Below are 27821 nucleotides of genomic sequence, written 5' to 3' on the forward strand. Positions count from 1 at the left end.
TCCTGCTGGAACTGAGGGGCCACAACTGGACACAATATTGCAGGTGTGGTCTCCCCAGGGCAGAGTAGAGGGGCAGGAGAACCTCTCTGACCTACTGACCACCCCCTTCTAACCCACCCCAGGTACCATTGGCCTTCCTGGCCACAAGGGCCCAGTGCTGGCTCATGGTCACCCTGCTGTCCCCAGGACCCCCAGGTCCCTTTCCCCTACACTGCTCTCTAATAGGTCATTTCTGCCCAGATCCAAGACTCTACACTTTCCCTTGTTATATTTCATTAAATTTTTCCCTGCCCAACTCTCCAGCCTGCCCAGGTCTCTGGATGGCAGCACAGCCTCTGACATGTCAGTCACTCCTCCCAGCTTGGTGTCATCAGCAAACTTGCTGACAGTCACTCTACTCCCTCATCCAAGTCATTGATGAATATATTGAATAATACTGGCCCCAGCACCGACCCCTGAGGCACTGCACTGGATACAGGCCTCAAGTGGACTCTGCCCCATTGACCACGACTCTCTGGCTTCTTCCCTTCAGCCAGTTCACAGTCCACCTCACTACCTGATTGTCCAGGCCACACTCCCTCAGTTTAGCTGTGAGGATGCTGTGGGAGACTGTGTCAAATGCTTTACTGAAATTAAGACAGACCACATCCACTGCTTTACCATCATCTATCCACCTTGTTATGTCCTCATAAAAGGCGATGAGGTTGGTCAAGCATGACTTCCCCTTGGTGAAGCCATGCTGACTGCCCATAATGACCCTCTTATCCTTGATATGCCTTGAGATAGCACCAAGAATAAGTTGCTCCATCACCTTTCCAGGGATGACTGGTCTGTAGTTATCCAGGTCTTCCTTCTCGCCCTTTTTGAAGACTGGAGTGACATTTGCTTTCCTCCAGTCTTCAGGCACCTCTCCCATTTCCCAAGACTTGGCAAAGATGATGGAGAGTGGTCCAGCAATGACCTCAGCCAGCTCCCTCAGCACCCACAGGTGCATCCCATCCAGACCCATGGATTTATGGATGTCCAGATTGCCTAATTGCTCCCTAACCTGGTCCTCATCAACCGATACAAACTCCTCCATTGTCCTGCCTTCCTCTGGGGCCTCAGGGGTACGGGGCTCTTCAGGACAGCTTCTGGCAGTGAGACAAATTTAGTATTTAGAATTAAGGAATGTTACTACCCATTTTTTCCTACCTTAGTTAAAACAAAATCCTATTGTTTTACCTGAGTTAGGTAAAGGTCAGACCTTTAGACTGACCCTCTAAATTTCATCAGCTCCTGTTCTTGCAAATTGAATGAAATAACTCTTCTGTGTATTTCCACGGTAGCTGTAATGTTGTGGTAGTTCTTGGCTGCTCTTACCCCAAAGCTGGTGTCTGTGCCTCTGTCTGAATCTCCTGTTTTGATTCAAAAATTGTATTTGCCAGTGATGCTGCTTGTAGCACAAAAATTGACGTCTGCACAAGCAACATCAACTTGGTGTTCCGTAACCACCAATTAGATTTTTATTGCAAGTCCCGTTAGAAAGCATTTTAATTGTGGGTTATCATTATAATAATTACTCCAGAATAGCAATTTTGGTAAATTTCCAGTGGTGTGCAAGCCCTTACAGATTGCAGAGCCTCTCAGAAGCCTTTCAGTGCATTAAATATGTGCTGCTGGAGTCTTAAATCAAGATTTCCTGTAAAATTTTTCCTGTAATTTTTAGCTTTTTAGGTGTGTTGGTAGAGATTTAGGCTAAACTCTCTCATTTCTATTGGAGGAGAACAGAGGAGCGTTAGTATATTCAAGGAAAGCATCTCAGGGGGTTAAACTTACTAAATTGCATTTGGACTGGTAGAAGTGCAGATAGGAGATGGATGTCATTGTGCATGTGGTTGCAACAAACATTAAAAGGGGTTTGCTTTAAAAATAGGGGAAAAAAAATGATGCTTTCTCCAGTTTGGTTGCTGGATGCTGTTGATAGAATGCACGGATTGGTAGAATGCATGGATATTTTACTAACCTGCATCATTTCATGGCGATTTTCATATTTTGCTGATCAGTCTTTCACACAACACTAGTAATATAGCATTTTAAAAACAATATAGCTCGCTGTTATTCCCCTTCTCCCCAAACAACAAAAAGGGTCAGATGTACTTTGTTTCCGAGGTACTTTAAAGTTTCGCACATCCCTTCAGAGGTGCATTAATGTTCATGTTCAGATATGCTTTAAAAGGGAAAAGCCTTTTAAAAGGAACTTAGCCTGTCCATCTGCTACTGCAAGTTAAAATGCTAATAAATGATCCTTTTTCTCACTCTGAGAGCTCTCGAGCCTTCCAATTTGATGTGAAATTAAAATAAAATTCTGAATTATCTTCCTTACATACTGGCCTATATTATTGATTTTGGTGGATTCAGGATTTCAAGGCAGTGGGAAAATTCTTAATTTTCATTTTATGAGAATTTAAGTACTTTATAACAAAAGCATGAGGTGGGTTATTACCTATGTTAGTAAGTATGTATTGCCATACTTGAACAGAGAGAAATGTGCTGTTCCTGGATATATTGGCTTTATTTGATAAGAGCACTAACAGTAGTTTATACAGGAACATGTTCTCTTTTCTTTCTTATAGGTTGCGAGATACTGTAAGAAGAGTAGAAGAGAAGTATTTTTCCAATCTTGCAACGCATGTTGAATTTCTCCCAGTTGAATGGAGATCAAAACTTACCCTCGATGGAGGTACATCTCTCACTTATTGGTTCTTTTGCTGTTCCAGAAGCTGCAGTCTGCAAAATTGTCCCCAGAAGTTTCACACCGTGTTCTCTCCATGTGCCTTGTTTGGATTTTATCGTTCTGCCACATGTAACTCAAGTATCTTCTTTGTTTTTTGTTTCTCCTCAGACACTGTGGACTCCATTACTCCAGATAAAGTACGAAGTATAAGGGATATGTTGAACAGCAGCGCAATGGATATAATGTATTATACAAGTCCTCTTTACAGAGACGAAGTAAGTGTGGTTTTATGCAGGTTTTACTAGAGGAGGGCATAGAAGCTAAAACAGACTGGATTTAGGAAAGTAAGCAAAGTTTCCTTCTGAGAGACCCTGCATAAAGAAAGCAAACAATTTGCAAGTACATAATGGTCATCCATAGTAATCAAAATACAGAGTTTTAAGAGTGAAAAGAGTTGAGAAACAGCAAAAAGTACAATCAGAGTAGTTTATTTGGAGCAGAAATGGCTGTTTAAAGTGGGTCTGTGTCAGCAGCTTAGAAATGGGAAGGGTTTTTACAGCATTTTCATGTACCTGCATATTCAGAGCAATGGGAGTCCATAGACCTGAGATTCTTAGAATCAGTCATAGAATTGTTTTGGTTGGAAAAGACCCTTAAGATCATTGAGTCCAACTGTTAACTCAACCCTGGCACTAACCCACGTCCCTGAGAACCTCATCTCTGTTCAACCCCTGCAGGGATACTGACTCCAGTGACAGTGCATCACCCAGTAGCACCTTCTGTGTGTCACACTTCCTGGAAACCCTTGTGGGGATGTTTTAGGATTAGTTTCTATAGGAATTATAGGGTTTTTTTCTGTATTGACTACATTATGTATGGAGTAATGGTAATCTTTTTGCAGCCTTGGTGCTCTGTGCGTGGTTAGGCTGGCACTAGGAGAAGAGAGGCTTTCAAAGTTTACCTGTGGATTTGATGCTACATTTCATTAAAATGAGATTTGCATAAGTCCTTCAGCTGGCAATATCATTTTAAGCCCTCAGCTACCTAATAATATTTCTTTTTCTGATAGCAGCAATGGTGGTGAGATTGGTATGAACCTTTTAAGCTCCCAGTGCTAGCAATAAGGCTACAAAAAGCTGTATTTCTCGTGTTGCTAAGTAATGCAGAGTTCATTTTTCAGGGTTCCTGAGTTCTCCGCTGTGTATCAGGTGTCTCTGTCTATTGTGGAACTGAGGCCAACATGAACTTTTGTGACAAGCGATGAAAAGTTCTCTGGCAGCTTTAAATAGATTTTTTTGAAGTGCATTAGAGGCTTGGCATGTGTCTGGAATTCTATTACACTTATCCTAGATAGCTGCTCGAGAACCTGGTCAGTGTAGTATGTGAACATACATGAACAGCAGTGATATGACGTTGATATTAAACTTTTTTTCCTTACTTTCTTGAAACAGCTGGTGAAAGGGCTGGAGCAGGAGCTGAACCGGCTGTACACACTCTTCTGCTCCCGGAATCCAGAGTTTGAGGAGAAAGGAGGGAAAGTCTCGATCGTGTCCCACTCGCTGGGCTGCGTCATTACCTACGACATCATGACTGGCTGGAACCCCTTCAGGCTTTATGAACAGTCGCTGCAGAAGGAGAAAGAGAAGCTTGAAGACCGTTGGATGAGCTATGAGGAGCAACATTTACTTGAACAACTTTACATAGCTGAACAACGGTAATGCATCCACTTCTGATTGTTAAAGGAGAAAACCACATCCCTAGATGATGCCATTTGAGTCCACATCCCTAGATGGTGCCGTTGAGTGTTTCCAGAACCCACCGTGGCTGTTATCTTTTGTGGTTGATGTTCTTCTGCTGGTGCTGAGTGGCAGTGGTAAATGCTAAACGCTGCTAATAGGAGCTCTGAATCCACATCCCACGGCTGTACCAGAACCAAACAACGAGCTGCTTACTGCTCACTGGCCAGATGCACTGGGAGCAGATGACAGCCAGGAAGAAAGGAGGCGGTCAGGCCATTAGTCCTGCTTGAGGAGAAACACAACAAAGTAGCTCGCAGGTGGGCAGTGAGCTGGAATACTGAGTAGAACCTGAGCAGTGAAGTTCTGAAGTTTCTAGAGGAAAATGACAAGTTTTCTCTTAGGCTCAGCCTGGAAATGGAGCTCCAGCAGCTGGATACAGATGTTGTAATTGCTGTGATTTGGTTTAGGGGGTTGCTGCTCCATGGTGGATCATTTACTGACTTCTTTCTGATGCCATCTAGAAATGTTTGAGCTGTTCGGGGTGCAAGGCAGTGCTGCCCCCTGTGACAAACAGGATCTTGGTTTCAGCACCTTGCAAGTAATGGTCGGGATTCTCATTGTCAGATCATCGTGGTGTCCCCACGCTGTTTAGGTGACCTCCCTGTCCTAACCTGGATATTGAGGTGTTATGGGACACCATAGATAGAGAATCTCGTAACAGTAGCTTGAGCTTCAATCTTTCAAGTGGGAGGTGAGGATAAAGCACGATCACATTTTTGGTTCCTTCTTGGTGGTACTTTGGAAGCATTAATAGAGCATCAGATCTCCTGCAGTGCTTGAAATGGGTATTTGTGTAATTAGGGATTGGCACAGGACATCTCTGTCAGCTGCAAGGCTGGGTAAAGCGAAATCTTTCTGAGAGAAGAGAACTAAGAAACCTAATGAAGTTGTCTAGTGGTAGGGACATAGCACTACCATATGATCAGGGGAAAATTACCATTTTCACACTCATGCTCCAGCTCCTTAGGCATCCTCCAACATGCCATCAGGTTAAATCCACAGTAATCCAAGTATCACTTGAGACTGGTGCTTCTGTATAGAGTGGCTCTCCATTTCAGAAGCCATCTTAGTGTGATTCAGTCTGAAATGATAGAAAATATACTACTGACATGCTATGATTTCTGGATTTCTAGTGTTTAAGGATGGCAAACACATAACGGATTTCTGTAAATGCTTATGCCTGAGTAAGGTGTGTCATAGCATGTATAAATATTCTACATTGTAGAATAACATACATACAGCATGTGAGGTTGTTTATTGAAACCTTTCAGCAGCAGTTCACAAGAGTCAAGAATTCTGTGTGCTGTATTTTTTAAGACTGAATCAGGCTTATTAAAGCATACAAACTTTTTTGAATGTAATGCTTCCAGACTTGCTTCTTTCTAATCAGGATGGCAGAGGTTATGCTTAATATATTTGCTTATATGATGCTTCTGTGGAACTGAAGGAGATGGTGTTTTCCTGCTCTGATGAGGGTGTGATGCTCTGGTGCTGGGATCTGGGACAGTTTTACTTTCCAGATGAGGTGTTCAGCTGGAGAAGAGAAGCTCCAGGGAGATGTTAGTGCAGCCTTTCCGTACTTAAAAGGGGCCGATAAGAAAGATGGGGACAGACTTTTCAGCAGGGCCTGTTGTGATAGGACAAGGGCTGATGGTTTTAAACTAAAGGAGAGAGATTCAGTCTGGACAGGAGGAAGAAATTTGTTATACACTGAGGGTGGTGAGAGCCTGGCCCAGGTTGGCCAGAGAGGTGGTGGATGAACCATCCCTGGAGACATCCCAGGCCAGGCTGGACGGGGCTCTGAGCAACCTGAGCTGGTGAAGATGTCCCTGCTCATGGCAGGGGTGGCACTGGATGAGCTGGGAAGGTCCCTTGCAACCCAAACCATTCTATGATTTATATTGTAGCTACATTTTTAATTCAGGCTAGCCAGAAGAAGACATGAACAACCTTTTTTAATAATAGTTGAAAGGGTGGGACAGCGCTCTTTAGATATTCTACCACAATACAGAACTCCATAATGCTTAGGCCATGGAGTTTTCTGTGGCTCTGTCTTTTTTTTTTTAAAAAAAAAAAAACAACAGGTGATTTGGCTGCAAAAAACACCAAGGAAACAGGAGGTGAGTTACCCCCTTCTGAGGAACAGGGGTGTGCAGATGTTTAGGGTGGTGAACAAGGAAACTGTCGTGTCTTGATTGAATCCTTCTGTGGGTAGAGCCACAGGATTTCAGATATTGATTATTTATCTGTCGAACTGCCTCCAAGAAATACTGATGCCAGAACTGCCTCTTCCCAGCATGCAAAACTGTTGGACCCCACAGGAGCGCCGGTTTGGATCAAGGAGGTTAAGCTACATTTTTTAATTGGATCTCAGAGTGATCTCTATTTTCTAGGGTGAGAGAGATAGAAGAGAGGTTACGTGAGTTAACGGCATCCACTGTATCAAACCCACCTGCCTTAAAATTTAAGGTATGTATGTTGGAGAGGGTTTTAGTGAAATATCTGCCTGCTGTAAAAATACTCCTGCAATAGGAGTTATTCTGCAAACATTTTTTTTTACATCCCTAGACACGATGTTGGTAGAATAATTTTAACGTAGTGGTTGAAATGTGTGTATGTTTGTGTAAACATGTGACTGTATTCATATATTACAAATATATATGTTTATATGTAAATATATAAACCTGCACCTAGATTGATAAAATATTACACGTACAACTGTGTGGAAAGGTAAAAGCTATTTGGCAAATTACATCATTAATCCCATATCTTAAACAATTTCACTTCTACTTTCTAGAGTAATCCATTTTCCTTGGGGACTACTTCTAAAATGTCACATCTTTGAGCAAATCTGATTGAATTTCCTCCAGCAGTCGATTTTCTTTCCAAATTCCAGTGCTTTGACAGTTAGCACAAGTTCCTCGTAGTCTCATGAAATAGATTGCTTGCTAATTAGCTGTATAATTTGCTATGACTTCCTGTCCTTGGGAAAAAGCATTTTCTATCTCCTTGGTGGGATGTGTAACACTTCATACTTGCTCGACTATATCCTGAAATATTAAACAGTAAAAATGTGACATGATAGATGAGAAGAAAATAGATTATTGTTTCTTAACTTGCCGTTTTTCTTCCTTTCTGTATTCAGAAGGCGTCTTAGAAGCCAAGGTCAATCTTGAGCCATAAAAAAGGGGAAACTAACCATCATTCAATTTGTCATAGCCTTCTTTTCACCACTGCTCGAAAGCATGTATCATGCCATTATCTCTACTATCAAGGAAGCTGGAGTCAGGCTGATATTCTTCCAGCTCTGGAAAAGATTCTTCTTCACTTGCTTGTGTTTAAACTGAAGATTTTTTCAACAGGTGCTTTCTAGAGGGAGCAGGGAAAGAGGGGAAAAGAGAGGGGGGAGAGGACAGTATCAGTCCAAATTACTGCTAGGTAGTTTTCCATGACAGTACATAATTTTTCTTAACCTTACTGAAAGGAAGATATTGTTGTCCTCAGGCCGTATTACACAACAAAACGGGCACAGAATCATAGGACAGTTTGTGTTGGAAGGGACCTTCAGAGGTCATCTAGTCCAGCCCCCTGCCATGAGCAGGGATGTACAACTGTAATAAAAAGGCTGGTGACTGTCTGTATGTTCCTTCTTTTATGGACTGAAACAAAATCAGCTTCCCAGGATGAGACATAGTCACTAGTCCTACGTTAAGCAGAGTTAAGCTTGCTTGTTGAGCAAGCACAAAGGTAGCTTTTTGGCAAGGTAAGCATAAGAATAAATATAACAGCTAACTTGGCTGGTTTTTCATGTTGGAGGAAATGATCTTTGTGATTGATTGACCCTTTGGGGAGGTAAAAATAAATAACCCCCACAATACAGAGTGTATTTTACTCTAATAATATATTGGACAAGCCACCAGAATGGGAACTTGAGAGTGAGGTATCTTTGTCTCTCTACTTGTCATCAGATGGCATAAATGAATAAACTGTTAAATCAATAGAACCTGCATGACTTAAAAGTAAATCCAACACCCCATTGTAAATGTAAAGCTTATATATATACAGCCTTCTCCCCAGCAGCTGTGTAAGAGGAGTCAGGGTTAAAGGCTGAAGGAGCTGAAGAACTTGAGAACATGGGGACTGGTGTGATGCCTGCCTCTTGATGACCTGTGGTGCTTGGAATAACTGTTGTTGGATGATGTTCGATGACGGTGGGGAAGGGGAGGGCAGGACCTACTGCAGCGATTCCCTGATACTGAGATGGAAATTCATTTAAATCTAGGCTCGTCAGTGTGCTGTCCCAAAGTGCTTCAGGATTCCTCAGAACTTCTCATTCACCCAGAGTTACAGAAACTTGCTTCCCCTTGTACTTGACCTTGTGGTTTCTGTGTAGCATCACCTGACTGATGCCAATGTTGGTAACAACTATCACAAAATCTTTATGATACTGGTGATATACCACATGCACAAGAATGATGAGAGATCAATGGGATGCTGATGTTCAGCCTTATCAGAGAGAATGAAGCCTTTAAACTGAATGCAGAAATGTGCCATGGTGGTTACACACACAGCTGCCCAGCTCAATTCCCTGTGTAATACTGGTGTAAGTCTCTGTTCCCCTTGTCTGCTGAAGCTGCAGGACATTCCTAGGTGCAGAGCTCTGTATTTCCTTGCTCTGTGAGGATGTTTGGCATCCTCCAGGCTGAAAGGCAGCACAGAAACATAAATTTTAATCACCTTCGGTATCTTCTTTTTTAACATCACCACTGAAGACGTTCACTTGTTCCCCACATTTACCTATGCACAAAAGAGCTGCGCTGCCTCACTTCTGTTGGCTCACTCAGCTGCTTTTTTCTCTCTAAATTCTGAAAATACTGCAGTCTTAAGATGAATGGGTGACTGTGTGAGTCAGCCTCTACTTAGAATAAAAATAAATTCATTAAGTCTGCCGTTTATGAATCATACCCAGGAGAAAAATGCTATCTTGAAAGGTCATGTTCGTAAACATTTCTTCTCTGTTGTTAAACAGTATTATATGTGAAGTGCCCCACTCCTGATTCTAGGAGAAACACCAAAATTAATCAGTATGTTCTAGAAAGACTTTAGTCCTCTCTTCCTAGTAGATTGGGTGGCATGGCAGTCTTCTCTTCAGCCACTTTGCAACAGCGCTGAGAAGTCTAATGGTGACAATTTAAAGGACTTGACTTTTTGAAGACTTATTCGTAGTGTTTACTGCTTTGGTATTGGTCTGGTGCCACCCATTAAGGTACCCACCAATTGGTACTTTGTAAGCATTTCCAGAGCTGGAAGACCATGTTGGAAGCTTGTGCATGTAAGAAAATCCATAGCAAAGAACAGCACCTTCCAAGAATAAAGCATCTGTCAGTAGACACTGTTAATCCTGTGTTTAGCAATAGAAATCATGGAACAAAAGCACTGTGTAACCACTGAAGCTGTTTACCTTTTGCAATTTTTGCCTAGTCAGTAGTGGCCTCAGGTGAATTCATGAAAACATCTTTTAAGCATCTGCTAGCAAGCGTAAGCTGGCAGGTGCTTTCTGCTTTCTTTTTAAAGCAGAAAGACTGTAATTGTGTACTCCAGGCACTCGATACAGGAATAGCCGATAGACAGAGTTAAAGGTTACTTATTCAGTTTATAGGATTGCGCTGTGAATATCTGTTTCTATTGTATTTGAAGATAAGAAAGCTTTTTGCCCAAACTGCAAAAATGTAAGAGTCTGTGTAAAGCCTGATGATAAGAAAGAATAGCAGCTTTGCACTAGACTAGGGTGACAATACAGGTGACAGAGCAGCGCTTTGCAACATATGGCATTGAATAGCTTTGCTGAAGACCTAGATATTTTTTTTCCCAATTGAATTGGGACTTGCACATTCTTTTGAAAGGAAGAGGTGGGGTACCAGTGCCAAGTCAGAGGAGGAGGAATCAGTGCTGGAATCTGATAGATGAAACGGACCATTATGTCTACGCCCGCGCTCCATGCACTCACATACAGCGAAGGCACATGGGAATCCAAGCGTCCTCCACTTGCACTTAGCAAGAATGCAGCCATTTCTCTTGCTGGTGAAGTAGCAGCACACTGGGAGTTGCTGGGTTGTAGCGCCCCGCGAACTGGGCACGACTGTTGGGAAAGTCACAGTGATCATGGTAAAATTAATTTTTCATATAAGCAAATACTCTGAAGGTTAAAAATTAATTTTGACTTCTCAAAATATTTTTGCCTATGGAGTTTTACATCTGATTTTTCTAGGAGACGATGTTCTGAGGATTGGTGGTGGGATACAAAGCCGTTCACCTCTAGGTCACTGTTGAATCCTGGCCCAGGTTGGTAGTGACCAACAGTCGTTACCACTGATGTGCAGTCAGTGACCTTTGTCAGATGGGTCAGTCCAAGTTTCCTCGATTTCTTCTCAGTGTTTGAGATGGTCCTTTTAGAGCAAAGTCACGGTAGCTTTGGCTGGTGTGCGAGTAGGCGGTGGAGTCTCTGTGTGCTGTACCTGTCCGGGGCAGTGGTTCCTAATGTGTGACATGGTGGCACTTTTGACACGCGCTGTTCTGTTCACTTAACACCAGGTGGTGTTAAGACAAGAGGTTGTACATAACACCAGCCTGTATGTGTGTGTGACTACTATAAGTATCCTCTAGGTTGACTTTAATACTCAATGTATTTCTACTTGGTTAATGGGCGTGTGTAGCAAAACGAGTCATGGAGTCCTTGGTTAGGGTAAGATTAAGGAGCTGTGGTAAGCTTTGGGAAGTTGCCTGAGAAATCAGACTTCAGTCTTTGTGAAACTCATCACGTTTCCTTAGTGTCTCCCAAATTCTTCTTGCTCCAGCCTTTCCAATGCTGGTAGACATCTTTCAGTTCAAATACCCAACTTGTTTTTTGGTTTTCCAACTACTTTGCATCATGACATGTAACTCACAGCAAAGTCTTCCCTGTTGTGACTTACTAATACTGTATGCGTCCCCCAGTTGAAACTGAGAAATTGGTTGGAAGAGAGAAATCAAATCCAGCCATGTTAGGAAGCATTATTTCCATCCTTAATAACGTGGATGAAATCTCTCCTTAGGTTGAGAATTTCTTCTGTATGGGATCCCCATTAGCGGTGTTTTTGGCAATGCGTGGCGTCCGTCCAGGAAACAGCGGCAGTCAAGATCACATTCTGCCCAGAACCATTTGTAACCGCTTACTAAATATTTTTCATCCAACAGATCCAGTGGTGAGTCTTAATTGCAGTTGGAACTTTTTCCTTGACTGTTTTTAAGCATCAGCTGTGTGATAATGTGTAGTCTTCGAAGCATGTCTTGCTTTTTATAACTGTAGAATAATAGTTACTACAAATAATTGCCTTAAATATCGTATACTTTTATTCTCTTTTCATATTAATACGCGTAAAATTTAAGATTACTCTGCTTTTTTTTTTTTGAAAGATGTTAAGAAATAATCCTTCTCAGTCAAGTTCCTACTTGTGTTTCTTTCTGCCTTCCATTAAACGTCATCTGTCCAAAGATACTACTGCTGTTAAAAAAGGCTTCACAAGCAATTTACAGGATGCCGTAGAAAAACAAAGACAGTTTTATTTCCCAAAGGGTCCTGAGTAACAAATTATGAGAGGGTGGGATAGTTTTGGTGTAGCTTTGCCCTGCCCTTCCACAGGCAGCCAGTGTTGACTGTCAAAGGGCCTTTGATGCAAGCTTGAGTTGAGATTTCATGCTGTAGAATAATAATTTGGGGATACTTTTGTGTTTAAGCTCTGCCTGAATCTGAGCATATTCAGACTTTAAACATGCTGGTTCTGCTCTTCTCAAGATCTTGTTTGGCTCCAGCTGCTCAAAAAAATGGAATTTTCCTGGGATATCTAAGGCAAATAGTTACTTTCTTTAGTTTTAAGATAAAGAACAGCAGAGTGCTTTTCTACATCTGAGTAAACAAAAATAATCACTAGAAAATGATTCTTTCTTATTAAGCACACCAATTAATGGTTTGCACAGGGATCAATGAAGACTCATTAAGCAAAATGTTTACATAGCCAGTTCCTCCCACTCCCTTGTGTTGTCCAAAAGCAGCTTAACTGTTTATAAATATAATGTTTGCTCTGTCAATGAGTAACAACAAACATCTGTTAACAGTAGCCTTTGTGGTGGTAACAGTAGCCTTTGTGGTGGTAACAGCAACCTGTAGTAGAAGCATTGCAGAGAAATGTGCAAATGGGAGCACACAAGCAGCTGGGCGGCTGATATATATATATATATATATATATATATATCTTCCAGGCTGTGAAAAGAAAAGTCAACCAGAATGTAACGCTGCTGTTCTGTCACTTTCTAGGCTACACTCGTTTAGATTTGAGGTTGGAGAGGACTCTGTATGGGAAGAGAATGTGATTTTTTTTCAGTCTTGACACTTAGGATTTTCTTTTCTGAATGACTCTTGCAGGCCTATAGATTAGAACCTTTAATTCTGAAACACTACAGCAACATTTCACCGGTCCAGATCCACTGGTACAACACCGCAAACCCTGTACCTTATGAGCATATGAAGCCAAGTTTTCTCAACCCAACAAAAGAACCTACCTCAGTTACTGACAGCGAAAGTGCTTCAACTGGACCGAGCCCAACGACTTCACCAGTCATGGTTCGACGCCACTACGGGGAGTCTATAACAAATATAGGCAAAGCGAGTATATTAGGTAATTGTTATTTATGTCCTTTTTTTTTAATATAGGACCTCCTTAGGATCACACAATCATTTCAGTTGGAAGAGACCCTCAGTATCATTGAGTCAAGCCATAACCTAACCTAAGTCTGGCATTAAACCATGTCCCTAAGAACCTGGTCTAAATGCCTTTTAAACCCCTCCAGGGATGGTGACTCCACCACTGCCCTGGGCAGCCTGTTCCAATGCCCAACAACCCTTTCCGGGAAGAATTTTTTCCTAATATCCCATCTAAACCTCCCCAGTGCAACTTGAGGCCATTTCCTTTTGTCCTCTCATTTGCTACTTGGGAGAAGAGACCAACACCCTCCATGTTCCAACCTCCTTTCCTTTGTGGAGCTTTGCTATTTGAGGTGCAACCATAAGCAAGCTATTCCTAGCTGGTTTGGTTCTGTATGTGCTTGTGGCTTGTTTTAATCCCTACTGGCATTTACTTTGAGGAAAAGACGGTTTACGTATGCTGGAGACAAGGCTTGTAGGGAGAGGATGTGGGTCAAGGAGTTTATGCTATTGCTGCTTTGTTGTTGTCGGCCTGATTGAAGTAACATCCTGATGAGTTAATAGTTTCCACTCCATGGAAAAAATAAATCTTGTTTGTGACTACATTTTCTGATACTGGCAAAGAGGAGAAAAAATACTCTACGTAAGATATTACATTTTCATTTAACTCATGATTTTGCAACAGGAAATTCAGGCTGTTTTAATATGAAGTCTATGCCCTTCTGGCTTTCTGATTCAAAATAAGCCGTGGTTTAACTGAGCTTAAATTCACTTTCACTGGAGCTTATATCTGAGCGTGCACTTGCAGTTTTTGTTGACTCAAGGCTTTTCTTTAGCTCTCTATGTGGGATTTGGAAGAAGGCAAATGTGATGTAGTGCCAGGAATCTGCCCAATCAAATAAGTTAAAGATATAAAACCAGTTTAGTCCTCAAGTGGAAATAGGCAGTATTTCAAAGCAGAGTTGCTTTCTGCCGTGTTACTGTAGTGTCTGTAATGTCTTGTCCATAGGGTGGCAGCAAAGTCAGGATAAAACATCACAGATCTGTTCTTAACTTTCCCACTCCTCTTCCTGAGCAACCAAAATAGTCCTTTTAAAGGTCTGGAAGGGTTATGCCAACATAAGGACCCTTTTGGGGAGGATTATCTTAGATGTCTTGATGAGATTCCATACACAGAAGGTACTAACATTGTTACAAAGCATTTTTGTCTTAGTATTAGACTTGTACAGATATGTTGTAATTTCTCTTTCATAAAAAGTACCAGATTTCTTGCTGCAGAAGTGTTATCATGTATTTTTGTTCCCCTAACACCAGTTTCCAAACTATAGCCTTTGCATGTACACTAGATTAGTCTCACGATCAACAGTGTACACTGAGGTCAGATAAGCTGTTCCCACCCTAGAAAAGCATGAATAGCGTTTTCCTTCATCTGTCACTCAACTCTAATTGATGGATGCTTCGGTGACTTTAATTTGCAGTTTGATTTAGCTGCCCTTGTGCTTGTTCTTTTTCCTCCGTGCTGAATGCAGGAGCTGCGAGTATCGGGAAGGGCCTCGGCGGGATGCTTTTTTCGAGATTCGGTCGCTCTAGTACAGCACAGACAGCTGAGACAGGAAAAGATGGAGCCGAGGGGGAGGACAAGAAGGCCACAAGTGTTGAGACACCACCTCTCCCGCACAGCAGCTCGGGCTTTGTCGAACCTGCAGGTTAGTGACGAGTCCCCCTCACAAACCCCATGGAAACCTTTACTGAGCTGCATCTGTGTGTTACGCCAGGCTGGAAATGCTGCAACAACATATGCTGCTGTTTAATTCTTTTGCTTTGCCCTGAAGTCATCAATACTGAATACATTCCTGCTTTTTGAATCTCTTAAGACTGTCCCAGGACTGGCCCTTTGTGCTCTGTTTAATCTTTTTTTCATCTTAAAGGTTTATCTGTATATCTGTTTGTACATACACCATATTTATATACTTGGATGTATGACTTTTGGCTAATGATATCTGGATATCAGTGGTTCCTAGACTCCCTCTAGGAAAAGCAGTATAATTGCTGCAGAAAATCCCACTCACTGTTTATCATAAAATGGGTTTATTTACATTTCTTCATACAGTCGCAATCCTGAAGCAACCTGGATTTAAAGGCACGTATGACCAGAGACAGAAGCTGCCCTTGTCCTGGTCTGAATTGCCCAGAACAGAAAGTGCAATTTTGGCAGTTGTTTTTTTTGACAAGCATAGGTACTTCCTTTACAGAAATTCATACTTCATTTTATTTCTAAACTTCTCATTGGCACTGTTGCAAGACGGGGGTTTCTGTTGTATCTTGTGACAGCGTTCACATGATGCATCGCTGTCTGTTCATTTCAACAGATAACCCGAGTCAGTATTTGAGGACAGAGACTTGCTTTTAAACTTGGGGAAAACAGAGCTGCACGATGCCGAATATCACAGAGCTACCCATGAGGTTCTTTCGGGTCGGGGGTGGCATGTCAAGGACCTTCCGCGTGGTTTCTTTACCCTCTGTGCTCAAAGCCCGTCCCTGCTCCATAGATGGAGAACGTGGGGCCGCACGCAGAATGATGCAATCGGCCGCCAAAGGATTTGCTGCCGGTCGGGCGGCCGCTCGGCTTGCGGTGGGTTTGGCTGCCGACCAAGCTCCTGCAACGGCCTCTCCTCGTGGGGGGGTACACAGAGTCCTTCGGGGCGTCCTTCCTGCAGGGAAGCTGGTTTTTAAATACATATATCTTAGTGTAAATGGCTGCGGTTGTCCCCTGGTATCCCAAGGCTTTGACTCCTTCTCCTCGCTGTGTTTGCAAATCAGTGCGATGCTCCCGGGTGACGCTGAGACGCTGTTTCATTCCATGGGAGCCGAGGCAATGCCTGTGCGATGCTCCCTTTAACGCAATTGGAGCCAAGAATTAAAATTCCTTGCAACTGGCTTTGATAAATGGCTGTGTTTTTTACTCAATATGGGGGTTTGGCTTTTGTAGCTAAGCAGGCTTTTTAGTTTTGTCTTTTTTATTCTATTGCTCCTCATAGAGATTTTTTCTAACCGCTAAAGTGCCTTAACAATAGGTTAGTCATTGGCCCAGTTAAACACACGGTGAAAATTGCTTTGAATGTGGTATTAATCAAACCCGCCATTGAAATGAAAGGATAACTGCTGAAATATATTTGGAATAATCTGGAAATTAAAAGGGCTAATGCTGCGTGGGGACGGCTGGTTTTCAGAAGGGGCTTATAAGATTGGGTGTAGTCTCCTTGTATAGCCACTAAAAAAGCAAATAAGTCAATTTATTTGAGAAAGTTCTGAGCATCCAGCTTCTGAAAGTCAGTGTTTCCTAATGGAGCCTCAACATTTGCTGGATACTTCTGTATAGTTATCATAAGAAGCATAAATAAATGTATTTCTATTGTGACTGTAAGGAAAACAGCCGATTAAAGAAGGCCAGCTTTTTCCAAGCTTTAGGCTTAGTTTAGTTTCTTTTTCCTTCTGACTAAGCACCGCTCTGAGGTTTGTGCTGAAGGCATGTGCATAAAAAAGGATGTAAAGGATTAAAAAATCACAGTTCATTTAGATGGATGTGCTATTAAACACAGAGATGCTATGTGTATTTTTATATACGGCAAGTAGAATCAGAACTGAAAGCTGGTGGAAAAACATGCTGGTGTTTGTTCTTCTGCTGACACACAATTCTAACAATTTGTTTTGCTTCTTGTTCAATTTCTAGTGGAACTGGAGCACAGGATTGATTTTGAGCTCAGGGAGGGTCTCGTGGAGAGCAGGTACTGGTCCACAGTCACATCACACACTGCCTACTGGTCGTCTCTGGACATCGCTCATTTCCTCCTGACCTTCATGTGCAAACACGACCAAGGAGACACCGACAAATCCAGTAGAGACGCTATTTGAATTTTGGACTGGGGATGGGGCGGAATGGGAAAGGCGATTTTACAACAAATGGCACATCTGATGTTTTACTGTGGAGCTGTTTATATATGGCATGGAGGTTTCAGGTTTAAGTGCATGTTTGGATTTTTTCCTGTTTCTAAAGAGCAAAAATGATTTCTATTTAAAAGCACTTGACAGTTTTAAACATTTTGCAGTGCTTAATTAGACCTGAAACGATTCCAAATTCTTGTTAACTTTGACTGTATAAAAAGCCAAGACAACGTGTAGCATCCCGTAAGCACGGTTGTGCAGTGTGCTTGGGTGACATACTTGTTAATGACCATAAGTGCTGTTTAGTTCATTGAAGTATAAAAGATCAGTTGATTAAAAAAAAAAAACAACCTAAATTAATTTCCATTAACCAAAATAATTTGCATGAAGCAAATATTTGAAGTACTGTAATTATAATTTATTATTCTCTCTAATTGTTTCATTTAATTCCAATGTATAAAACATTACTTTTTTACTGGTTTCTTTTGACATAATTTAAGAACCACATTTATTTTCTACAGTGTTAAGACTTTTTCTCAGAAATACATATCTTTGTACTACTATTCAAATGAATATATGGACACTGTGGCACACTTTAAGTATTTTTTCATGAAAAATAAATATTTGTGGTTTCACACAAAAGACATTGGTCACATTCTTCTCAAAGTTAAGTAACTGCCTTTGTTTTTTCAGGTCCCAAGTGCTTCTCAGGCCCAGGGAGGTATTGATTTCACATTCGACTTGGTTTGCATCGGATCCAGCTGTCTTTTGGTTATGGTTACCATTATTAAATGTATGTGTGTGTGTTTGTATAAAAATATACATATATTTATGCGCAAGGATGGTATCAAGAGGGAAGACAGCGGCATAGAATAAACATGGCGAGGCCTGAGAATACTATAAGTTAGATTAGGATTGTATCGGAAACTAATAAGAGAGAAGTCAAGAGAGAAGTGTTGCGATGAAAAGGAATAATCTCTAAATGAAACACTAAAAGGTCATTGCTGAGGTTTTTAAAACAACGTGGAAAGCTCTGGGGTAGAAGTGTCAGATATGCTGCCTCTGGCAGAGCTATTTATGATCTGTATGGCATATGGAAAAGCTGCGGAATCTAAACTTTTGTTTTAAAAAGAAAATCAGGCTGTGGTGTTGGCGAATCGCGTTGTTCTCAGTGTAAACAGATGTGGCAACATCAGCCCACAGCACCAGACAGCAGCTCGGACATGTGGAAAACACCCAGATGTTCTGCGGGGAGAAAGAGTATTATCCTCCCAAATAATATTGCTTGGGCTGTTGCTGGTTTCTGTGGTGCGATGGGGAGGGAACTGGGAGCTGCGCCTGTATGTTGGGGTTATGGATTTAGGGATAATTGTGAAGGGGGGAAAATAATACGAAGAAAAAGGAAAGGGAGGAGTGAAGGGGAATGGGGAGAAAAAAGATGTCAGAAACAGCACTACTATAAATGCAGTGAACAGGTACCCAACACAGATGTTCAGGAGGTGTAAAAGACCACGCTTCAGTGTGGATCTCAAATCCATCCAGCCTCAGCAACTCGTAACTCTCCTGCCTAATGTGTTTACCATGGTTGATGAGAATCATAAGAAATTAAAATCAACCCTCTTGGAGAAGAAAGCTTAACACCTCTGCTCCATGGAACAGGCTTTTGTTTGCATTACTGCCTTTCCAGATAAGTTGTTTAATCAGCTCTTCCTAATTAAAAGAACTTAAACATAAAAGGAGAATCTCCTTTTATATTTAGAACGTGCAAAACGTTTCCAAATGTGCACGGTTTGTGTTTCAGCGCTTTGAGTTGGATCGTGTCGCTGCTGCGTTATCCCCTTGCGCTACCGAATCTGCGCTAGATCTCTCTTTTTAAACGCTGTAAACAAAAGGGAGTTAATTCCTATAATTCTTGTGGTCTGTGTAAACTCTGCTGTTGTCCGGAACGTGTTTCAGATTTATGGAATAGCTGTTCCCTTCGCATCAGGACGTGCTGGTACTTGCTGCCTGCTCTCCGTATAAGGGATGAGATCCTGCTTTTATGTACGTGCCCCTTGGTAAATCAGGGAGAAATAAAGCGTATTCATGGTAGGAGCAGGGAGGATAAGGACTGATACCTGCTCATCGCTTTGCATTTTTCCTGAATTAATAGAAATATATATTTACGGTTCTGTTCTAATTTGTAGCTTCACGGAGCATCCACTGATCTCCAAGCTTTGTTACAAGGATAAAACATACCTCAAAAGAATAACTGGAGATTCATTCTGAAGTGTATGCAAAGATGTTAAGCATGCTGTGGGCAGACTTTCATCATTTGGTCCTTAAAAGAGATCCCTCAGCCTCCTGCAAAGATGAAATACTATTTGCAAATTAAATGTTGAAGCTGATAGAAAAATGGTTGTCCCATTTTCCGCAGCACAGATTCAAGTAGAGTCACGTCTCTGCATGCTAGAGTCTAAATTTCACGCTTAAAACTTTCTGGTCAGATGCTCTGTGGCATAATATAGAGCTGGAATGTCCTGGCTTCCAATTACTGACTTGTTTTCTTCTGCAAGAATGATGTTTAGCTTTACAAGCTGTGTTGACTGGTGGTTTTCTTGAGAAACCAAGATAAGGGGAATGTTGTGTGCCGCTGTCAGTCCCCTGACTGATACTGAGCTGTTTCCCGAAACTTGTCCTTGAGTGTTTTGTCCAAATTTGATGCTTACAGTTGGGTTGGGGTTTTTTTGTCGTTTTTTTTTCCTACGAGGTCATTTTTGCAGATAGTCAGTTTTAAGTATATATACATATATCTATATCTATATATATAGATAGATATTATTTTTTAACTGAATTCCATCCCTTTTGTCCTAATTATTCTGTTGTGGCTTTACCACAATTCCCTTTCCCTGTATATGTGCTCTCTGCTTTTATTGCCCATGTTTCTGGAGTGAGAGGCCCTTTGCTTTATTTTACCATCATAGTCTAGCTGGCCAACTTTATCTCCTTTCCTAATCCGTAGTATTGGGCTGAACTGAAGCATGTTTCATGTTCTCATACATATATTACACCCGGCTGCCACCTCTTCCTGTTGTCCCATGCCGCTTGTCAGTCGAGCTGACACTGCCCGTAGCTAAATCGCTGGGGATTGATTTTATTTCGAGTTGACTTCATGGATTGTTATGTCAACTGTTTGCAGTTAGATAGTTAATGTATATTTGCGTGCCCTCTGCCCAGTGAGTTCATTTGAAATTCGTTCTTCCCTGTTTTCCTGTTATTAGCTTGGAGATTCCTGCCTCTGCACATCATTTTTCTCCTGAAGTCGGGCTGCGGGTGATTGACCCACAGGGTTTTACAGGGTCAGCTCCCCATCTCTGCCGTACATCTTCAGCAACCAGCAAGGGTTCAGTAACTTTTTCTCGCCAAGACCCAGTAATAAACTGCCACATGTATTGAGTTATTCTCCGTTTTCCAAGCATTATCTTACTCCATCTGCAATTGTGGCGGCCGCCTCTCATTGCTTCCCCAGAGTCCGTGCCTATTGTCTTTGCCGATCTTGCGAAAAGCTTTAAAATCCTTTTCTCAAATGTCACCCGTGTGACAATCCCATTTTCTGGTTTATCAGATGGACTTCAGCGTGACGTTTTTGTGGCACTCCATGTTTAACCTGCATTTAGTGATCATTTTCCACACAATTATAATTTCTCTTGGTTTACCTTTTTCCCTCCTTCTTCTGCAGGTATTTTTTCCTACAGCTTGTCTGGTACCAGTTGCACTCCAACCTTTTCTGAAGCATTTGGTTTTCATTTCTGCTCCGATTCCTGTCCGCTGGAATTGAAGCTTCGTGAATGTTTGAGCATGGCCTGTGCATCCTCAAAACTTAAAGTGGAGACTTTGAAGCCCACTTGAAAGCCCAAAGGCAGGTATTACCATTGTAATCTTGGAGACTTCTGAAAGCTCAGCATCAGCAAAGCCCAGCTGGACGTGTTCAGCTTTCGTGACGGGTTTGCACATTGTCTCTTCACCGCGTTCATGTCTTGTGTCCGTCAGCTTAAACTCTGGGATTGATGAAGCATTTTCTGTCCTTGACGATGAATTCTGGCTCTTGGGGTTTCTCCTGCATCCCTTGAGGCCCATTGAGACCCACATTTTGCTATAGATGTCACAATGTTCGGCATTTCTCTGCGTGCTGTTGCAGAAGCACTTAGAGCTGGATGCAGAGCTCACAGTGTATTGATATGGTCTCATCTTCCAAGGAATACGAGAAGTCCCAATGCCTGGCTATCCAAGTTCCGATCACCCCAGAGGTCAGTGCTCTCTGGTCCCATCAGAAAGCAAATTCCAACATCAGCTTTTCCCCAAAAAATGCCCCATCTGCCCCGACTGCAGCTGCAGCAGCTCATGACTTGCAGAACTTTCCCTTTGAGAGCGAAAAGTCAATGAGTCCCCCTGCAAACATGAGATGTCCCAGGAGCAATCTCTTGTGGTTTTGAAATCCTCAATGATTTATCCAGATAGGGTTTTCGTTTGACAATTCTGTGGGCATCTGACATAAATTAACATGTCTCTTTGTTTCTTAAATACCATTTCTTGCAGCTACTCTGCTCGTTCCCTGGTGCCTCATCGATTGTGGGCATGGGCGGGGGAGAGGTGAAGTGCAAACACCTCTACCGACTGCAAGCTCTAAGCACCCCACGTCCCACTTGTTCTTGCTGGTTTTATGGCTCTTTCAATATCTCTTTCAAAGTCCCAGAGTGGTCCCCTACTTCGTACTGCAGCTGCTTAAAGGGTCTCACCATATCATAGAATCACAGAAGAGTTTGGGTTGGAAGGGACCTTTAAAGGTTATCTAGTTCAACCCCTGCCATGAGCAGGGACATCTTCATTTCACCATAACCCCGGATACTGAAGATCCTTGTCTTCCATTTTAAAACATGATTTTCAAGCATGTTCATGCCAAAATATCTGGTTTTTGGGTTTTGCTGCTTTCTGCAGTTTATAAGAAGACCCCTTCAGCTTGCGTTTTGAACTCGTAATAGCTGTTTCAAGTAGAAATTAATCTTACCTTGTGTCTTATGAATCTAGATTTGTTTTTTCTCTGATATGATATCACAGGTAACATGACAGACAACCTCAAATTACCAATGTGGCCCTGCTTATGCTGCTTCTCTAACAGCCAGATCTGAACCCCACCAAAACAAAGGTCTTCCCTTGACTTTGGTGAGTGTTGGATCATGTTCTGAGTGCCCTTAGTGCTTCTTACTCTTCCGACCTTTTCTTTATAATATGGATTAAGTGGGGGAATAAAAGGGCTTTGGCATTTTGGTTGCGGACACTTGAACCTCTTGATACCCTGTTATCCGTGTTGCACTGTCACTTGTTTGTATTAATATCATACCAAACAGCCTCTAAGCAAAAAGAGGGTTTAATTCTGGTTTTCTGTTCATATTCCTCTGCGTGCAAAGCCCAGAGGGGTTATAAACCAGAGTCACAGGGCAGGGGAAAGGAGAGCAGCTCTGCTGATGTTGAACTTGTGATCATTTTCTATATACTGCTGTCCTCACACCTACCCCAAACTGGAAACCAGTTTGCACTGCTGCCTGAAAGCGGCTGACGGACCACATCATCTCTGGTGTGTTCTCACAGCTTGTGTTTTCAGAACTGAGTCACACGCACTGCGGTTTTCAGACTCCAGACATTCAGGTGTTTGCAGGGTAAGGACCCAGCGGGCTGGGGATGGAGACAATTCTGATTAACTCCCAATGAATGTCTCCAGAGAAGGTGACTTTGCCACCGGGAGCCCAGCTGGGCAGGAATCGGCGTGGAAATGCAAAATAGCAAAAATTTCAGAGGTATGTTCGCTTGCAGAAATGTGCACAAATGTTTTATCTTCCAACCATTTCATCCTATTCTGTTATGCTGAAAGGCCAAACGAGGAGCGTGCACGTTTTCAGTTTGAAAATGCCCCTGTCCTGTTCTGGCAGCTTTGCAGAATGTTTAATACCACAGGATTTTGTCAGAAATTTTCACATTCATAATTACTCTTAGGTAACCAATACTTCAGTCTAAAAATAACTTCACAGTACTTTCGGCATCGCTAGGTGTGATTTCGGTAAGGAAATGGTTAGGCACGTTTGCAAAGAAGAGCAGACGCTTCCGAAACAAACCCCATTTATCTCCCAGCTGCTGTCTCAGGAGTGTGTTCCAGTGATACCACCACTACATTTCACCAGTATTTCCCCAACTAGTTTTAATGCTACTGGACTGTGAAAAGTCCTTTGATTAATCTCTTGGTATAAGGCGAGATACCGTTGGAAAAGGGATATTTGAACGGCTCGGATGTGGCACTGGTGTTCAGCCTGGTGCGCTTTGCAGGAAGGGCTTATATTGAAACAGCAGCTGAATGTTTTGTGTTTGCAAAGCACGATGTTCGGATGGGACAGTTCTGTCTCTTGGCACGCTCCTCTCGGTTTCTCCTTTATGTTCACCAGACTGCTCCTTGCATGCAATTGAGCGGGGGGGGGGTTTAAATTTTCATATAAACTCGAGTATTAAAAATCAGCAGGGGGAAGGGAGGGAGGTGAAGGTCGCTTTGTGGTGGTTGCAGAAAAGGGAAGAGGATAGAAATGTTCTTTTCAGCGATGCGTGCTCTGCTGTCACGAAAGAAACCTGCCGTCTCCTTCATGTTGGAGAGACCACATCTGCACTTGGTGATGGGGGAGGAAAAATAAGCAGGAGAAGTGCTGATTAAATCAAGGCAAAGCTTGGCAGCTCTGTGCAACAGCCTGATGCGTATCAGCCAGCACGTGTCCAACACATGTTGTAGCTTGATGCTCCCATCAGGAGCCGTGGGCACGCGGTGGATGGCAGCGAGGAGGAGGAGAGCTGCAGGCCTTCATCCTGCAAGGGGCACGGTGCTGGCCTGTGAGTGACCCCGTCCCGTGCGCAGGAGCCAAGGTTCTGCTGCTCACACAAAATATCACTATAGCGAGGCCGCTGCTGGTGGGATTTACTGGCTCCAGTGATGATACTCAGCTCGGGGATGGTCCTGCAAGGCGGCCACTGTCCTGTCTACTTAGGTGGGATCTCCCAGAACTGTCACCATCCTGGGAGTTATTTGGGGACAGATTTTTAGCAAGGCCTGTTGCGATAGGACAAGGGGTGATGGTTTTAAACTAAAGGAGGGAGATTCAGGCTGGACATGAGGAAGAAATGGTTGGTTCTGAGGGTGGTGAGAACCTGGCCCAGGTTGGCCAGAGAGGTGGTGGCTGAACCATCCCTGGAGACATCCCAGGCCAGGCTGGATGGGGCTCTGAGCAGCCTGAGCTGGTGAAGATGTCCCTGCTCATTGCTCATTGTTGGACTAGATGGGCTTTGAAGGCCCCTTCCAACACAAACTATTCTATAATTCTGTCGTTTGGTCCACAGTCTCCAGCCAGTTTTGGGTGGGCAGCATCTAAGGAGCAGCTGGGCTACAGATCCATGGTGGCATCGGGCACCTTTGCTTCCCTGCCCGGGGCTGCCTGAACTGGGACGCTGATGGATGGCTCAAGTCAGGAGGGTCGTTGTGTCTAATCTGACCTCCCACGGGCGATAGCTTCTCACCCAGCATCGCCTGGCTGCTTTCTAGGGATTATTCACTTTCTTTCCCAAGTCACTGGGCTTGACCGAGCATTACAGCTTTGACATCTGCAACCACAAAGTCTTGGGGAAAAGAAATGTTGAGGACTGGCTGCTTCAGACTGGCTCTCTGCAGTGCGTTTTGATTCTGGATAGCAAGTGACAGTGCCTGAAAACATCTGCAGACCACATTGGCCCTGCATTCTGCAGTGCACCCTGTTCTTTTATTCCAGCTACTCAAAGAAAATCCGAGTGGTGCAGACTTTGCAGTAAATGTTTTGCCAATTTCTAGTTCTATTTCATAATCGTGATGGCATTCTTGGCCTCCTCGGATTTATGATTTATGGTGACACGTTCACAGCCTTCTGGGGGACGCGGGAGCTCTGGAGACAAGCTGTTCTGTGTGAGCGTTAAGGTTCTCCTGAGTTTACTCCGTGGTACCAGGAAAAACCATGTGTGTATGCGAGCATGGATTAATATATTCTGTGCATTATATATTATTTGTCTGCAGAGTGCACTTGTTTCTCCACAGCCTAAGCTGTGTTTAAAGCAGGGCTTTAAAATAAGCCTAAAAGCATCTGCAAAATAATTTTACGCTCTCCAAACAATTTAGTTAATTAAACGGCTAAATCGGTTCTTGCTGACTCTCCCTGAAGATACCCCTCCTGAAGGAGATTTTTTCTTTAGATTTGGATGAAATGCAAGGGTTGAGTCATGAGTTTTCTTTCTGGCTCGGCTGCCGGAGTGGGGAACGTTGTTCACAATACTGGCTCTTACCATATGCTTTTTTCATCAAGTAAAAACGGTGCAACTTTCTTTTTTGCTTCCCCCTCCACTGACTCACTCCCCAAATATGTTTCTGGTTAGGATGCCTTGTGACTTCTTCCTGACATAAGGTTTTGTAGTTTGCAGTTTGCTTTGTGAATCGGCTCTGGGAGCTCTCAGACATCCCGGCTGCTGGGAGGAGAGGGCGGGTGTCCTGGAGAGCAGAGGGAACAGCAAGATGCTTTACCTCCTTCTTCAGTGCTCTGCGTGTTTGGTATCAAATCTGCCCCAGAAATGGTTTCCCAGAAGCCGAAAAATCCTTCTCCGCTGCCCGCCAGTGCTCTTTGGCTCCTGAATGTGGGTTTTTATGTCTAGGAAGTCAAGGAAAAGCCCATGGGAATCCCAGAGAGATCTCCCTTCTGGATTAGGTGAACTTGGCATTTGACCTGGTTGCAACACGATGGTTTTAGAATTGCTGCAAGTTAAGGAAGGGAGGTGCTGGCTGTAAAATGGCTTGGAGGGACAGATAGACAGACATGTCCCTTTCTGACTTATTTTAAGGCATTACATTCAGGTCCCTGTTTGCTGTTGAGTTCTCAGTGCAGTGACCTTTCCACTCATGCCAAATGTCCTTGGAGAGGGCAAGTTAGGAGGCTTTTGTCAGAGCCACCCCAGTGCTCCCAGCATCCTGTCCTTACTGGTGGGCAGCTTCCAGCACTTGGCTGACAGAAGTAAACAGTTCCCCACCTCCCCCCCCCCAAAAAAAAGGCAAACTATAAATCATTCAAATGATGCTTCCTGAACCTGACCTTGCAGAAAACAGGCTTGCACCTGCAAGCATGGGACAAAAAACAGTGTCCATCGCACCCTACCAATGGCAGTTTGTTGTGGTTGGGCTGTAGTGCACACCCCATCCTCACCTCCCAACGTCCTGACAGCCCAGGAGAAGCCAGAGATGCCAGAAGAACAGTTCGCCTCTTTTCCAGCTAAAGGAACCGAGATGCCAGGAGTTAAGCGACTGGCCCAGAGCCAGAGCGCTTGGAAACGAGCCCGTGAACTCCTTGTATGAGCTGGGACATGACCGTGTAGCTGCCTTGCCCTGCTGGAAATGTCACCCATGATCTCTGCTATTCCTTCTTTTTTCTTTCTTTCCTGCAAACAGCTTTGTCTCACAGGACAATCCACATCTGTTCGATCCTCTGGGATGCAGAAGAGCCTAAACTCATTTCCTACAACTTCTCCTGGAAAGTTAACTCCGGGTTTACCCACGCTGGGAGTTTTCCCAACAGCCGCTCTGCTGGCATCATAGAATCACAGAATCGCTTTGGTTGGAAAAGACCTTTAAGATCATCGTGTCCAACCATTAACCTACAGAAAGTCGTTCCAGCTGAGCGGTTCTCTGGCAGCACGTCCCTGGACACAGGGCTGATGGCAGAAGACACGTAAGGTCACCGAGAGGTGGCACTGCAGGGTGGCCCTGCCTGATCCTGGCACCTCTCCTGGGGAAAAGAAATTGGGGGTCGGATCCTCCCTGTCCCTCCTCAAAGCCTGAGAGCCGCTCTTCCCTGGGCCACTCGGGATGTCGCACTGAGACAACCTGTGGTGACCCAAAGCCATTTGGGTACAGATGGTGGCAATCAGGGCATCGCGTGCCAAAGCCACTTGAGATGCCAGTACTGCTCGCAGGACTCAGGCTCTGGTAATAAGGGGCTCGCTCCATGAGACAGCGGGTCCCGTGTTCACACTGGGGTCCTTTCCAGGAAGGACACATCATTTACGAACAACCCTCCACATGCTGGTTATCCACATGGCATTGGTAACCTCACCTTTGAGATCCAGGAGTGACTCCTGCAATGTGGTGCCTAATTTCCATGTGATTTCATAGAACTTTTTTTTATTGCTGTGGTGTTGTGGTTTGGTTTGGTTTTTTTCTTGTTTCTTACAGTGCTGCTATCGCTGTTTTTTCCTGGCCTGGTGCTGTCATCATCCGGTGCCATCACTCAGGAGATGGAAGGAGAGGCAGGCGTGTTTCCTCGCAAGGAACAAATACTGGAATACCCCATCTTTGCTAGGGTGGCAGCACCTCCAGCGCCCAAACCACGCTGGAGAGATGTAAGCAAAGCCTGGCCACAGCACAGCCCTGCAGGGAAGGACAGGGGACGTGGTGCTTGGAAAAAACACTCCGGCAGCACAATCTCGTGGACTCTGCCTTAAAAAAAACGTCCCAAAGGACATTTGGGAGCCCAAAATTTGTGTTATTTAA

At 43.4% G+C, this 27821-nt stretch overlaps 1 protein-coding gene across 2 annotated transcripts in view; it reads left to right on the plus strand.

The window, feature by feature from the left end:
- DDHD1 (DDHD domain containing 1) overlaps nt 1–17836 on the plus strand; it is a 37292-nt gene extending 19456 nt beyond the window's left edge. For both annotated transcript variants that reach the window (XM_021298209.2, XM_021298210.2), the window contains 8 exons: nt 2616–2722; nt 2885–2991; nt 4168–4430; nt 6909–6984; nt 11607–11756; nt 12974–13226; nt 14782–14958; nt 16983–17836. In XM_021298209.2, coding sequence (XP_021153884.2) covers nt 2616–2722; nt 2885–2991; nt 4168–4430; nt 6909–6984; nt 11607–11756; nt 12974–13226; nt 14782–14958; nt 16983–17164 — 1315 coding nt within the window. In that variant the 3' untranslated portion in view covers nt 17165–17836. The remainder of the gene's footprint in view (nt 1–2615; nt 2723–2884; nt 2992–4167; nt 4431–6908; nt 6985–11606; nt 11757–12973; nt 13227–14781; nt 14959–16982) is intronic.
- Nucleotides 17837–27821: the final 9985 nt, after the last annotated feature.

The sequence above is a fragment of the Columba livia genome, chromosome 5 (genome assembly GCF_036013475.1).
Source record: "Columba livia isolate bColLiv1 breed racing homer chromosome 5, bColLiv1.pat.W.v2, whole genome shotgun sequence".
Lineage (NCBI taxonomy): Eukaryota > Metazoa > Chordata > Aves > Columbiformes > Columbidae > Columba > Columba livia.